This window comes from Hemitrygon akajei, chromosome 18 (genome assembly GCF_048418815.1).
Source record: "Hemitrygon akajei chromosome 18, sHemAka1.3, whole genome shotgun sequence".
NCBI classification, from domain to species: domain Eukaryota; kingdom Metazoa; phylum Chordata; class Chondrichthyes; order Myliobatiformes; family Dasyatidae; genus Hemitrygon; species Hemitrygon akajei.
Genome location: NC_133141.1, coordinates 31,525,419 through 31,541,757, shown reverse-complemented (window position 1 = coordinate 31,541,757; position 16,339 = coordinate 31,525,419). Strand labels below are relative to the sequence as shown.

The 16,339-nt window shown below is 50.1% G+C and overlaps 1 protein-coding gene across 2 annotated transcripts in view; it reads left to right on the top strand.

The window, feature by feature from the left end:
- The window catches only part of arhgap9 (Rho GTPase activating protein 9), a 174,169-nt gene that overhangs the window by 74,255 nt on the left and 83,575 nt on the right, over positions 1 to 16,339 (top strand). For both annotated transcript variants that reach the window (XM_073071236.1, XM_073071237.1), the window contains 3 exons: positions 2,927 to 3,025; positions 7,429 to 7,564; positions 10,333 to 10,446. In XM_073071236.1, the coding sequence (XP_072927337.1) occupies positions 2,927 to 3,025; positions 7,429 to 7,564; positions 10,333 to 10,446 (349 nt within the window). The remainder of the gene's footprint in view (positions 1 to 2,926; positions 3,026 to 7,428; positions 7,565 to 10,332; positions 10,447 to 16,339) is intronic.

Genomic DNA, 16,339 nt, shown 5'->3' with positions numbered 1-16,339 from the left:
CCGGGTGTTGGGGAGGTTAAGGGGGAGACTGAATGGGGACGTTGGAAATCACCGGGTGTTGGGGGGGTTAAGGGGGAAGACTGAATGGGGACATTGGAAATCACCGGGTGTTGGGGAGGTTAAGGGGGAGACTGAATGGGGACGTTGGAAATCACCGGGTGTTGGGGAGGTTAAGGGGGACACTGAATGGGGACGTTGGAAATCACCGGGTGTTGGGGAGGTTAAGGGGGACACTGAATGGGGACGTTGGAAATCACCGGGTGTTGGGGAGGTTAAGGGGGAGACTGAATGGGGACGTTGGAAATCACCGGGTGTTGGGGAGGTTAAGGGGGACACTGAATGGGGACGTTGGAAATCACCGGGTGTTGGGGGAGGTTAAGGGGGACACTGAATGGGGACGTTGGAAATCACCGGGTGTTGGGGAGGTTAAGGGGGAGACTGAATGGGGACGTTGGAAATCACCGGGTGTTGGGGAGGTTAAGGGGGACACTGAATGGGGACGTTGGAAATCACCGGGTGTTGGGGAGGTTAAGGGGGACACTGAATGGGGACGTTGGAAATCACCGGGTGTTGGGGGGGGGGGTTAAGGGGGAGACTGAATGGGGACGTTGGAAATCACCGGGTGTTGGGGAGGTTAAGGGGGACACTGAATGGGGACGTTGGAAATCACTGGGTATTGGGGAGGTTAAGGGGGACACTGAATGGGGACGTTGGAGATCACCGGGTGTTGGGGAGGTTAAGGGGGACACTGAATGGGGACGTTGGAAATCACCGGGTATTGGGGAGGTTAAGGGGGACACTGAATGGGGACGTTGGAAATCACCGGGTGTTGGGAAGGTTAAGGGGGACACTGAATGGGGACGTTGGAAATCACCGGGTGTTGGGGAGGTTAAGGGGCCACTGAATGGGGACGTTGGAAATCACCGGGTGTTGGGGAGGTTAAGGGGGACACTGAATGGGGACGTTGGAAATCACCGGGTATTGGGGAGGTTAAGGGGGACAATGAATGGGGACGTTGGAAATCACCGGGTGTTGGGGAGGTTAAGGGGGACACTGAATGGGGACGTTGGAAATCACCGGGTGTTGGGGAGGTTAAGGGGGACACTGAATGGGGACGTTGGAAATCACCGGGTGTTGGGGTGGTTAAGGGGGACACTGAATGGGGACGTTGGAAATCACCGGGTGTTGGGGAGGTTAAGGGGGACACTGAATGGGGACGTTGAAAATCACCGGGTGTTGGGGAGGTTAAGGGGGACACTGAATGGGGACGTTGGAAATCACCGGGTGTTGGGGAGGTTAAGGGGGAAGACTGAATGGGGACGTTGGAAATCACCGGGTGTTGGGGAGGTTAAGGGGGAGACTGAATGGGGACGTTGGAAATCACCGGGTGTTGGGGGGGTTAAGGGGGAAGACTGAATGGGGACGTTGGAAATCACCGGGTGTTGGGGAGGTTAAGGGGGAGACTGAATGGGGACGTTGGAAATCACCGGGTGTTGGGGAGGTTAAGGGGGAGACTGAATGGGGACGTTGGAAATCACCGGGTGTTGGGGGGGTTAAGGGGGAAGACTGAATGGGGACGTTGGAAATCACCGGGTGTTGGGGAGGTTAAGGGGGAGACTGAATGGGGACGTTGGAAATCACCGGGTGTTGGGGGGGTTAAGGGGGAAGACTGAATGGGGACATTGGAAATCACCGGGTGTTGGGGAGGTTAAGGGGGAGACTGAATGGGGACGTTGGAAATCACCGGGTGTTGGGGAGGTTAAGGGGCCACTGAATGGGGACGTTGGAAATCACCGGGTGTTGGGGAGGTTAAGGGGGACACTGAATGGGGACGTTGGAAATCACCGGGTATTGGGGAGGTTAAGGGGGACAATGAATGGGGACGTTGGAAATCACCGGGTGTTGGGGAGGTTAAGGGGGACACTGAATGGGGACGTTGGAAATCACCGGGTGTTGGGGAGGTTAAGGGGGACACTGAATGGGGACGTTGGAAATCACCGGGTGTTGGGGGGGGTTAAGGGGGAGACTGAATGGGGACGTTGGAAATCACCGGGTGTTGGGGAGGTTAAGGGGGACACTGAATGGGGACGTTGGAAATCACCGGGTATTGGGGAGGTTAAGGGGGACACTGAATGGGGACGTTGGAGATCACCGGGTGTTGGGGAGGTTAAGGGGGACACTGAATGGGGACGTTGGAAATCACCGGGTATTGGGGAGGTTAAGGGGGACACTGAATGGGGACGTTGGAAATCACCGGGTGTTGGGAAGGTTAAGGGGGACACTGAATGGGGACGTTGGAAATCACCGGGTGTTGGGGAGGTTAAGGGGACACTGAATGGGGACGTTGGAAATCACCGGGTGTTGGGGAGGTTAAGGGGGACACTGAATGGGGACGTTGGAAATCACCGGGTATTGGGGAGGTTAAGGGGGACAATGAATGGGGACGTTGGAAATCACCGGGTGTTGGGGAGGTTAAGGGGGACACTGAATGGGGACGTTGGAAATCACCGGGTGTTGGGGAGGTTAAGGGGGACACTGAATGGGGACGTTGGAAATCACCGGGTGTTGGGGAGGTTAAGGGGGACACTGAATGGGGACGCTGGAAATCACCGGGTGTTGGGGAGGTTAAGGGGGACACAGAATGGGGACGTTGGAAATCACCGGGTGTTGGGGAGGTTAAGGGGGACACTGAATGGGGACGTTGGAAATCACCGGGTTTTGGGAAGGTTAAGGGGGACACCGAATGGGGACGTTGGAAATCACCGGGTGTAGGGGAGGTTAATGGGATGAACTGCTTGGTCTAGATATGTGTCCAACACATCCTCACTGGGTGAATCAAGCAGCTAAATGAGTACTCCCAGTCTGATCCCATCACCCTGCCTGCTCTTCCCCTCTTAATGCAGAGCCCCCTTTCTCTCCATTGCAGTTGCGCACAGTTACAGGGAACGAGTACCTGCTTCAGGCAGAGAATGAGGACTACATCAGTGACTGGTACAAGACCATCAAGCGGGTCATTGAGACCTTGGTGAGTCCCCAGCTCCACTAGCAAGTCAGTGAGAGGCAGGTATTATTGCGCGGAGCAAGAACAAGTCAAGTTAGCTACTGAAAATGTTGGGTTATGTACAATGTGGGAACAACCAACTGGGCCTGCCGAGACAAAAACATGTGCACTCGAAAGCCTGCGCAAAAACCAGAGAGGACTCCCTACGCGTACGAGGCCCAATTGAATTACTGCGCAAAAGATCAAATGCATGCACGTTTACCACATTCTTGCAATCGATACGATGCGGTTGATCCCTCCCCCTGTAGATGGGAACCACAGAGGAAGGAAATAGCTGAAGTAAACTGAGAACTTGGTACTGATAAACTGGCCGGTGCACCCCTGTGGACCGCCACTGGAGGGCGCTGCTGTCTACGCCTTCCTGGTGGATCTTCTCTTGGTTCATGCGCAGGGACGCCAGCCCCACCAGCAGAGGGCGCTGCTGCAGCTTCCCTGAGACCACTGGCATATATGGTCCAAGGGTCGCCGAACAACTCGCCCGTTTGTCAGCTCAAGTTCTGCTACTCGACCGCGATAATGCCAGGCGGCTTCTTTCTTTCTGGGACACGCGCGTGTAGCCCGTGTGTGTGTTTGGCACCAAACATTCACAACCTTTGCTTCATGGCCTCTTGCTTGTCGCAAATTCACTCCTGGACGGCTGGCTGCAGGCGATCTAATCTGGTTTGTGAAGTGCGCTTAATTCGGCGGGCGAGGCACCTGTGAATTCATTTGGGATAACCCGATAATCAAAAAGAATTTTATCAGGTTCTCTCTGTGTTTGCTTTGAAAGGTCTTGTTTCACCGTTTGCACTGTTCGCTCTGCCAGGCCAATTAATATTGTGTTATATTGACCCATAACATTCTTTTCCACAAAAACTGTATTTATTTATTTATTGAAATAAAGCGTGCAATTGGCCCTTCCAGACTTTCAGGGCTGCGCCTCCCAGTTTAACCCTAGTGTGATCACAGAACAATTTACAAACACCAACTAACCTACCAACCAGCACGTCTTTGGAATGTGAGGGGAAACCCAAGCACCCAGAGAAAACCCACATGGTCACGGGGAGAATGTACAAACTCCTTACACACAGGGAGGTTGGAGGAGTTTGAGAAGGGTACCAAATGGAAATCGCTGGCCGTTGGTGAAGTTCAAGGAGAACAGTGGATGGGAAATTTCTATAGCATCACACAATGGCACAGAGTATACTTCAGTATATGAGGCAACAATAAGGCAAATGCCAATTTACTCACCCTACTTCCCCGGGTGGAGTTAGTCCATGTACTCCACATCCACCACATTACCTCTCCACCGTCTACAGGTCAGGAGTGTGATGGAACACTCCCCACTTGCCCGGGTGGAGTTAGTCCATACACTCCACATCCACCACATTACCTCTTCACCGTCTACAGGTCAGGAGTGTGATGGAACACTCCCCACTTGCCCGGGTGGAGTTAGTCCATACACTCCACATCCACCACATTACCTCTCCACCGTCTACAGGTCAGGAGTGTGATGGAACACTCCCCACTTGCCTGGATGGAGTTAGTCCATGTACTCCACATCCACCACATTACCGCTCCTCCGTCTGCAGGTCAGGAGTGTGATGAACACTCCCCACTTGCCTGGGTGGAGTTAGTCCATGCACTCCACATCCACCACATTACCTCTCCACCATCTACAGGTCAGGAGTGTGATGGAACACTCCCCACTTGCCCGGGTGGAGTTAGTCCATGTGCTCCACATCCACCACATTACCTCTCCACCGTCTACAGGTCAGGAGTGTGATGGAACACTCCCCACTTGCCCGGGTGGAGTTAGTCCATGTGCTCCACATCCACCACATTACCTCTCCACCGTCTACAGGTCAGGAGTGTGATGGAACACTCCCCACTTGCCCGGGTGGAGTTAGTCCATGTGCTCCACATCCACCACATTACCTCTCCACCGTCTACAGGTCAGGAGTGTGATGGAACACTCCCCACTTGCCCGGGTGGAGTTAGTCCATGTGCTCCACATCCACCACATTACCTCTCCACCGTCTACAGGTCAGGAGTGTGATGGAACACTCCCCACTTGCCTGGGTGGAGTTAGTCCATACACTCCACATCCACCACATTACCTCTCCACAGTCTACAGGTCAGGAGTGTGATGGAACACTCCCCACTTGCCTGGGAGGAGTTAGTCCATACACTCTGCATCCACCACATTACCTCTCCACCATCCACAGGTCAGGAGTGTGATGGAACACTCCCCACTTGCGCAGGTGGAGTTAGTCCATGTATTCCACATCCACCACGTTACCGCTCCACCGTCTACAGGTCAGGAGTGTGATGGAACACTCCCCACTTGCCTGGGTGGAGTTAGTCCATACACTCCACATCCACCACATTACCTCTCCACCATCTACAGGTCAGGAGTGTGATGGAACACTCCCCACTTGCCTGGGTGGAGTTAGTCCATACACTCCGCATCCACCACATTACCTCTCCATTGTCTACAGGTCAGGAGTGTGATGGAACACTCCCCACTTGCCTGGGTGGAGTTAGTCCATGCACTCCGCATCCACCACATTACCTCTCCACCGTCTACAGGCCAGGAGTGTGATGGAACACTCCCCACTTGCCCGGGTGGAGTTAGTCCATGAGCTCCACATCCACCACATTAACTCTCCACCGTCTACAGGTCAGGAGTGTGATGGAACACTCCCCACTTGCCCGGGTGGAGTTAGTCCATGCACTCCACATCCACCACATTACCTCTCCATTGTCTACAGGTCAGGAGTGTGATGGAACACTCCCCACTTGCCCAGGTGGAGTTAGTCCATGCACATCCACCACATTACCTCTCCACCGTCTACAGGTCAGGAGTGTGATGGAACACTCCCCACTTGCCCGGGTGGAGTTAGTCCATGCACTCCACATCCACCACATTACCTCTCCACTGTCTACAGGTCAGGAGTGTGATGGAACACTCCCCACTTGCCCAGGTGGAGTTAGTCCATGCACTCCACATCCACCACATTAACTCTCCACCGTCTACAGGTCAGGAGTGTGATGGAACACTCCCCACTTGCCCAGGTGGAGTTAGTCCATGCACATCCACCACATTACCTCTCCACCGTCTACAGGTCAGAAGAGTTTTGGAACTCTCCCCACTTGCCCGGGTGGAGTTAGTCCATACACTCCACATCCACCACATTACCTCTCCACCATCTACAGGTCAGGAGTGTGATGGAACACTCCCCACTTGCCTGGGTGGAGTTAGTCCATGCACTCCGCATCCACCACATTACCTCTCCACCGTCTACAGGTCAGGAGTGTGATGGAACACTCCCCACTTGCCCAGGTGGAGTTAGTCCATGCACATCCACCACATTACCTCTCCACCGTCTACAGGTCAGGAGTGTGATGGAACACTCCCCACTTGCCCGGGTGGAGTTAGTCCATGCACTCCACATCCACCACATTACCTCTCCACTGTCTACAGGTCAGGAGTGTGATGGAACACTCCCCACTTGCCCAGGTGGAGTTAGTCCATGCACTCCACATCCACCACATTAACTCTCCACCGTCTACAGGTCAGGAGTGTGATGGAACACTCCCCACTTCCCCGGGTGGAGTTAGTCCATGTACTCCACATCCACCACATTACCTCTCCACCGTCTACAGGTCAGGAGTGTGATGGAACACTCCCCACTTGCCCGGGTGGAGTTAGTCCATGCACTCCACATCCACCACATTACCTCTCCATTGTCTACAGGTCAGGAGTGTGATGGAACACTCCCCACTTGCCCAGGTGGAGTTAGTCCATGCACATCCACCACATTACCTCTCCACCGTCTACAGGTCAGAAGAGTTTTGGAACTCTCCCCACTTGCGTCATGTGAATGCAGCTCCAAGTCCCATGAAGCTTGACCCCACCCGAGACAAAGCATCCCGCTCAATCAGCACCCCATCCCACCTCACCTGTAAACAACCCCTCCCCCCCACCACCTGCAGTGTTGACTATCTTTAAAACACACCATGGTCACTCATCCACCCTTCTCTAACAGCCCCTCCTGACCCTCACACTTCTCCCACCCAGAATGAATGAGGGGTGTGGGCACAGAGAAACACTGCCACATTTTCCACCTCCCTTCCATCTTGACTGGGATATACATCGGCCCTCCCTCTCTGACTGCGGGAGCACCTTCACCAGATGGACCGTGGGGATTCAGAGGGACATTTACCTCCCTCCCCCTCCAAACCTTCCTTGAAGTTGGGAGGGGGGAATGTGAATAGCAGGTGTAATAAAGTGTGGAAAGGGGCTGGTGTTTGATAGTGCAAGTCAGCCTGACCTTCCTCCCTCCCCCCACCATGCTCCTGTTCCCCTCAACCGGTGATCCTAGGATCGTGAGAACCCCCTAGACTCCCCCATCGTCTACTCACTGCGGCGGACGGCCAGTGCGGAACTGCTGGAGTGCAGCGGGGATGAGGAGGAGAGTCCGACCCAGGACAGACCAAAGGAGAGCCGGCGAATTTCGCGTGAGTCACTTCCCTCTGTCTCCCTGCCGTGTTCCCTTCCCTCTGATCCCCTTTCCACCCCAGGCTCCGGAACGTATCTCCTCCCTGTCCATCTATCTGACTGTCTGTCTGTATCTCCCTCTTTCCTCTCTCCCTCTCCTCCTCCTTACCTCCCTCCTTCTCTTCCTCCCCCTCTCCCTCTCTGTCCCTCCCTCGCTCCCTCCCTCCCACACCCTCCTTTAGCTGCCTGGACCTTTGGCCCATGGTATTGTGCTGACCTTTTAATCTACTCTAAAATTAATCTAACGCTTCTCTCCTGCATCGCCCTCCATTTTGCTTATATTTATGGGCTGATCTAAATGCTCCTCAAGTACCTACCTCTACCACCACCCTGGCAGTGTGTTCTACTCATTGAAAAATCTCTGTGTAAAAAGAGCCACCTTCATTTTCCTGCAGTCACCTTAACTGTATGTCCTCTGGTATTAGTCATTGCCACCCTGGAAAAGTTTGTTGTATGCCACTTATCATCTTGTATACCCCCATCAAGTCACCTCTCATCCTCCTTCACTCCAAAGAGAAAAGCCAGAGCTCACTCAACCTATCTTCATAAGACATGCTCTCTAGTCCAGGCAGCACCCTGGTAAATCTCCTCTGCACCGTCTCTAAATCATCCACATCCTTCCTATAATAATGTGATCAGAACTGAACATGCTATTGCAAACATGTTCTAACCAGGAGAGCTGCAACACTAGCTTACAGCTTTTGAACTCAATACCTTGACAAATGAAGGCCAACACAAAATACACCTTCTTAAAGACCTTGTCAATTTATGTTGCAACTTTGGGGGATTTATGGTTGTGATCCCCAAGGTCCCCTGTTCCTCCACTCTGCTAAGAATCCTGCTATAAACCCTGTACTCTTTGCCTTCAAATTCGACCTTCCAAAATGATCCACTTCACACTTCTCTGGGATTAAACTCCATCTGCCACCTCTCAGCCCAGCTCTGCATCCTGTCAATGTCCCGTATATAACAATGTTCAAAAGTTCAAAGTAAATTTATTATCAAAGTACATAGATGGCACCATATACTACCCTGAAATTAATTTTCTCATGGGCCTTCACAGTAGAACAAAGAAGAACAATACTGTAGAATCAATGAAAAACTACACACAAAGATGGACAATCAACCAATGTGCATAAGAAGACAAACTGTGCAAGTACAAAAAATTTAAATAATGATAAATAAATAAAATTGAGAACATGTGTTGTAGAGTCCTTGAAAGTGAATCTGTAGAATGTGGAATCAGTTCAGTGTTGAGGTGAGTGAAGTTATGCAGGAGACAAATGGTTGAAGGGTAATGGCTTCCTGAACCTGGTGGTGAGGGACCAGAGGCTCCTGTACCTCCTTCCCAATAGCAGCAGTGAGAAGAGAGCATGGTCTGGATGGTGGGGCTCCTTGATAATGGATGCTGCTTTCTTGCAGATGTGCTCAATGAAAGGGAGGCCTCTTCCTGAGATGGACTGGGCTGTATTCACTACTTTTTGTCTGCTGTTCCATTCCTGGCATTGGTGTTTCCACACCAGGCCATGATGCAACCAGTCAGGATACATACTCTCCACTGTACATCTCTAAAAATTCATTAAAATTGAATTTTAAAGGTGACAGGTTGAATCTGCGCAAAAAATATAAGAAAGTAGAGGTGCTGCAGTTCCTTCTTTGTAATGGCATTTATGTGCTGGGCCCGGGACAGATCCTCTGAAGTGATAATGTCAAGGAATTTAAAGTTACTGACCCTCTCCACCTCTGATCCACTAATAAGGACACTCTACACTTTCCACAATACCACCAACCTTTCTGTCATCTGCAAACTTACTAACCCACCCTTCCACTTCCTGATCCAATTTATAAAAATCACAAAGAGCAGGGTCCCAGTCTTGATCCCTGTGGAACATCACTGGTCACTGACCTCCAGGCAGAATGCACTCCATCTACAACACCCCTCTGTCTTCTGTATGCAAGCCAATTCTGCCAAGTTTCCCTGGATCCCCTGCCTCCTGACTTCCTGAATGAGCCTCCCATGGGGAACCTTGTCAAATGCCTGACTGAAATCCACATCCACTGCTCTACCTTCATCAATTTGTTTTGTTACATCCTCAAAAAACTCAATCAGGCTCATAAGGCATGACCTGCCCCTCACTAACTATCCCTAATCAGATTCTGCTTCTCCAAATGCTTTTAATTCCTGTCTTTAAGAATCCTCTCCAGTAGTTTGCCCACCGCTGATGTAAAACTCACTGGTCTATAATTTCCAGGATTATCCCCATTACCTTTCTTGAACAAAGGAATAACATTTGCCACCCTTCAATCATCTAGAACTAGGATGCAAACAACATTGCCGAAGGTGCAGATATCTTTTCCCTCACTTTGTGCATCCATCTGAATTCTGTCCGGCCAGCTTTCTTGATCTGGCAGTTACTACCGACTCAATCTGCAAATTAACCTTCAGTGAACCCTCACCAGAACTCCCAAGTTCCTTTGCACATCTGATTTCTGAATTTGCTCCCCATTTAGAAGATAGTCTACGCCTTTATTCCTTGTACCAAAGTGCACGACCATACACTTCCCAACACTGTATTCAATCTGCCACTTCTTTGCCCATTCTCCTGATGGAATGGAGGAGCCAGCTGCCTTTTCTTGCACCCTCTACCTCCCCTTCTCCTCCCCCACCCAATGCTGAGACACACATCTCCCCGATTATGACCCCTCTTTCTCCTTCTTGTGTTGGCAGTGCGGAGAATGGGTTCGGACAGCTCGGAGAGGAAGCGGGTGAAGAACAGGATCAGGAAGTTCATCATGAAGAGACCACCCCTCCAGACCTTGCAGGAGAAAGGCCTGATCAAAGGTAAATGGCTGGGGCTAACCATCTAAACCTTACCCACCACCCTCACCACATCACCTCCCCCCTCCGCTCCTCAACCCCCCTTCCCCACCTCCCTCATCCCCATCCACGCCCTCAGCCCAATCTACCCCTTCCCAACCTTCCACAAAATCAACTCCCTACCCTGACTCTTTACCCTAATCATACCTCTCGACTCTCATGCCTGATCCCAATCCTTATGCCAATCCCATCTCCCTTCTCTAAATTGTCTCCGTCCCAATCCCATCCCATCCTATTCCCACCATTTCAATCCCATCCCCATTCCAGTCCATTCCCAATCTCACCCACTGTCCCATTCCCACCCCATTTCCCTGTCCCAATCCCATCCCATCCTATTCCCACCATTTCAATCCCATCCCCATTCCAGTCCCATCCCAATCTCACCCACTGTCCCATTCCCACCCCATTCCCCTGTCCCAATCCCATCCTGTCCTAATCCCACCCACTTTCCCAATACCATCTCCTTATCCCAATCCCATCCCAACCCCAAACCCATCCCTCTAACTCAATCCCATCTCCATGTCCCAATCCAATCTAATTCCACCTTTCTGCCCCATTCCTACTGCCCAAAGCCATCTCCATACACCAATCCTAACTCCCTACCTCAGTCCTATTTCCCTACCCTGCCCTAAATTGCTACACAGACATACAGCCCCAAACACACGCTTCTACCTAATATCCCAATGCAAATCCAAACCTTTCTGACAGTGTCAATGTCAAAGTGGAGTTTATTGTCACACACAGATGTGTGCACAGGTGCAATGAAAAATTTCAAGTTCAAGTTAATTTTATTGTCATTCTACTGTACACATTAATACCACCAAACAAGTCAATGTTTCTCCAGACCGAGTTGCACAACACAGTACGTATAACTCACACACATAGCACAAAGTAAAATGACCACAAATAAATTATCAAAGAACACGGTGGATTTACAAGACAATTTAAAAAGTAAAGAGTATAACGCTACTGGCATTTCTTACGTGAGTGGAGGCAGGGAGTTCAGTAGTCTCATGGTCTGGGGGGGGGGGAATAAGCTGTTTCCCATCCTTGTCCTAATGCTAAGGTACCTCCTGTCTGATGGTAGAGGGTCAGAGAGATTGTTGGACAGATGGGAGGGGTCACTGACAGTGCAGAGGGCCCTGACTACACAGTGCTCCTGGTAAATATCTCGGATGAGTGAGAGAGACATTCTCAACTGTGCTCCTATAAACTTTGGATAGAATGGGAGAGGGTTGATAAACCTCATTCACCTCAATCTCCTCAGGAAGTGGAGGAATTGCTGTGCTTTCTTGACCAGAGAGGTGGTGTTGAGGGACCAGGTGAGATCACTCCCAGAAACTTGGGTCTCCTAACCCTCTCCCCAGAGGAGCCGTGTATGTGCAGTGAGGAGTGGTCAGCCTGAACCTTCCTGAAGTCCACAATCATCTCTTTGGTCGTGTCCATGTTGAGACCCAAGTTGTTGTGCTCACACCATTCTACCAGCCGCTATATCTCCTCTCTGTGTGCCATCTTATCATTGTCGTTGATAAGGCCAGCCACTGTTGTGTCATCAGTGAACTTGATGATTCGGCTTGAACTGGATCTAGCGGTACAATCATGTGTCAGCAGTGTGAACAGCAGCGGGCTGAGCACTCGGCCCTGGGGGCGGAGGGCAGTGCTCAGTGTGATGGAGTTAGAGATGTTTTTGCCAACACAGACTGACTGTGGTCTTTCGGTCAAGCAGTCCAGGATCCAGTTACAGAGAGAGGTGTTGAAACACAATGCGGACAGTTTACCCACCAGCTTCTGAGGGATGATCATATTAAACGCTGAGCTATAGTCAATAAACAGCATCCTGGCATATGAGGCACCATTTTCTTGCAACATCATTACAGGCACGTAGCCACTATGATTTTCATAGAGCCATCAAGGTGGCAAAACGGCACCACAGGGACAAAATCTAGTCACAACTCTGTGACAATGACACACGCAGCATATGGCAAGGACTGCACACTATTGTAGACTTCAAGAGGAAACGCAGCAGTACAGCCAACATTGCCACCTCGCTCCTGGATTAGCTAAATGTTTTTTACGCTCCAGTCGAGGTTGATAGGACTGAAGCCCCAAGGATTGAAGGCCTGCATCGTGGTCATCTCCGAGGCAATGCAGCGGGGCCGGAGGGCATCCCAGGTCATGTCCTCAAAGTGTGTGTTTACGGACATTTTCAATCTCTCCCTCTCCCAGTGTGTAGTGCCCTCCTGTTTCAAATTCATTATTGTCCCTGTACCTAAGAAAGTCAAGGTAGCATGCCTGAATGATTGCGGCTCTGTCACACTTACCTCAATTATAAGCAAATGCTTTGAGAGGCTGGTTAAAGACCACATCTGCAACATACTACCATCCACAGTGGACACCCTACAATTCACTTACCGATGGAACCGGTCTACCGATGAGACCATAGCCACAGCACTACACAGTGTCTGCACTCACCTGGAGAAGAGGGATGCATACATTAGAATACTGTTCCTGGACTACAGTTCAGCATTCAATACCAAAATTCCCTCCAGACTCGACAGGAAGCTCAGAGACCTCGGCCTGCACTCCACCTTGTGCAGCTGGATCCTGGACTTCTCATTGGATCACCAACAGGTGTTTAGGATGGGGTCCCTCTCCTCTGTCCCTGAACACGGGTACCCACCAGGGTTGTGTTCTGAGACCCCTTCTCTACTCCCTTTACACCCAAACTGTGCTGCCACACACAGCTCCAATCTGCTGATCAAATTTGCAGATGATATGACTCTGATCAGCCTTATTTCTGGCGGTGACGTGACAGTCTACAGAGGGGAGGTTGACACCCTGACACAGTGGTGCCAGGATAACAACCTCTCCCTCAATATCCAAAAACAAAAGAGCTGATTTTGGATTACGGGAGGGATGGAGTCGGGCTCTGTCCGATCAACATCAATGAGTCTGCAGTTGAGAGTGTGAGTAGTTTCAAGTTCCTCAGTATACACATCACCTCACCTGGACTGTAGATGTATGGCAAAACAAAAGCACAACAGCATCTCTTCCACCTCAGGTGACTGAAGAAGTTCGGCATTGGCCCCCTGATCCTCAAGACCTTCTACAGGGGCACCATTGAGAGCATCCTCACTGGCTGCATCACTGCCTGCATGGGAACTGCACCAACCTTGATCACTGGGCACTGCAGAGAGCGGTACAGACAGCCCAGCACATCTGTGGATGTGAACTTCCCTCCACTGAGGACATTTACAGCAGCAAGTGCAGAAAGGCGGCCTGGAAGATCATCGGGGATACCAGTCACTCCAACCATATGTTACAGCTGCTTCTGTCTGGCAAATGGTACCACAGCATTAATGCCAGGAGCAACAGGCTACAGGACAAATGCCAGGAGCAACAGGCTACAGGACAGATTCTTTCTACAAGCCATTACACTTTTAAATTCATGTGTCTGTACATTGTGACGGAGTCATAATGCAAAGACTTTTACTCTCTCACGTTGTGGGATGGATGTAAGATTTAAATTCCAGATATACAACTTCCACAAGGGAAGCATGAATTATACACAATTTTTACAACATCCAACTGGTCACGGTGTTTCTGTACTGAGGTGGTGATCAGGGTTGTGCGGTTGGTTCTGAATGTTTGAAGGGAAGTAGCTGTTCCTGAACCTGGTGGTGTGGGACTTCAGGCTTCTGTACCTCCTGCCCGATGGGAGCTGTGAGAAGATGGGATGGCCCGGATGGTGGGGATCTCTGATGATGGATGTTGCCTTCTTGAGGCAGCACCTCCTGTAGACACTGCCGATGGTGGGGAGGGATGTGTCCGTGATGTATTGGGCAGAGTCCACTGCTCTCTGCAGCTTCTTACATTCCTGCACGTTCGAATTGCCAAAACAGACTGTGATGCAACCAGTAAGGACACTTTCTGCTGTACATAGAATCCACCTATCTCTCCAACAGCCTCTTAAGCAGCTCTCATGTAGAGTCACAGAGCCATAGAAAAGTACAGTACAGAAACAGACCCTTTGGCCCATCTAGTGCCAAACCAGTTAAACTGCCTACTCCCCTCGACTGCACCAGGACCATAGTCTTCCATACCACTACCTTCCACATACCTATCTAAACTTTTCTTGAACATTGAAATCAAGCTTGCATGCACCACTTGTTGCACACTCTCACCACCCTCTGAGTGAAGAACTTTCCCCTCATGCTCCCCTTAAACTTTTCACCTTTCACTCTTAATCCATGACCTCTAGTTGTAATCCCACCCAACTTCAGTGGAGAAAGCCTGCTTGCATTTACCCTCGTAATTTTGTATAGCTCCATCTAATCTCCTCTCAATCTTCTACATTCCAAGGAATAAAGTCTTATCCTACTCAATCTTTCTTTATAACTCAGGTTCTCCAGACCTGGTAACATCTTTGTAAATTTTCTCTATACTCTTTCAACCTTATTTACATCTTTCCTGTATGTAGGTGACCAAAACTGTATGTAATACTCCAAATTAGGCCTCACTAATGTCTTGGACAACTTCAACACAACATCCCAACTCCTGTACTCAATGCTTTGATTTATGAAGGCCAAAGCTTTCTTTACTGCCCTATCTATCTATGATGCCACTTCCAATGAATTATGGACCTGTGTCCCTTTGTTGTACGACACTCCTCAGCGCCCAACCTGTGTCTAGAAGAAAGGTCTCAGCCTGAAACATCGACTGTTTACTCTCTTAATCTGTTTGTTCTTCTCCAGTCTCCCTGCTTCCTCAACACAACCTGCCCTTCCTCCTATCTTTGTATCATCCACAAACTTGGCTACAAAACCATACCCCTTCCTTACCTTAAATGCCACTGGTCACTGGCACCAACCAGAAAAATCTCCCTTTGTTCCCACTCTTTGCCTCGTGCCAATCAGCCACTGCTTTATCCATGCCGTAATCTTTCCTGTAATACCACGGATGCATGGCCTGTAAAGCAGCCTCATGTGTGGCACCTTGTCCAACATCAACCAAATCTCCTTTGTCTATCCTGCTTTTTATTTCCTCAAAGAATTCCAACAGATTCATTAGGCAAGATTTTCCCTTGAGGAAACCATGCTGACTTTGGCCTATTTTATCAGGAGCCTCCAAGTATCCCAAACCACATCCTTAACAATCGACTGCAACATCTTCCTAACCACTGAGGTCAGACTAACTGGCGTATAGTTTCCTTTCTTCTGCCTCTCTCCCTTTTTGGAGTTACATTTGCAATTTTCCAGTCTTCCAGAACCATTCCAATATCTAATGCCTCCACAATCTCTTCAGCCACCTCTTTCAGAACCCTGGGGTGTAGACTTAACTACCTTCAAACCTTTCAGTTCCCCAGGAACCTTCTCCCTACTAATGGTAACTTCACACACTTCATGACCTCTACCTGAAACGTCCACCAGTGTGTTAGTGTCTTCCATAGTGAAGACTGGCAAAATACTTACTCAGTTTGACCACCATTTCCTTGTCCTCCATTACCACCTCTCCAGCATCATTTTTAATACAAGCTGTCTACTCTATCTGTGCCTCTCATAGTCTTGTAAATCTCTATCAAGTCTTCCCTCAGCTTCCGCCACTCCAGAGAAAACAACCCAAGTTTGTCCAACCTCTCCTTATCCAGGTAGCATCCTGGTGAGTCTCCTCTGTTCCCTCTCCAAAGTCCCCACACCCTTCCTGTAATGGGACGACCAGAATTGAATGCAATACTCAAGGATTAAAGCTCAATTTTTTTTCGCCATATACATTTGCACGTATTCAGAATCTGCTGAGGTGTGTTGGCTCAACATGCCAACAACATAACTTCCCAACACCGGAACTCAGTGCTTTGACT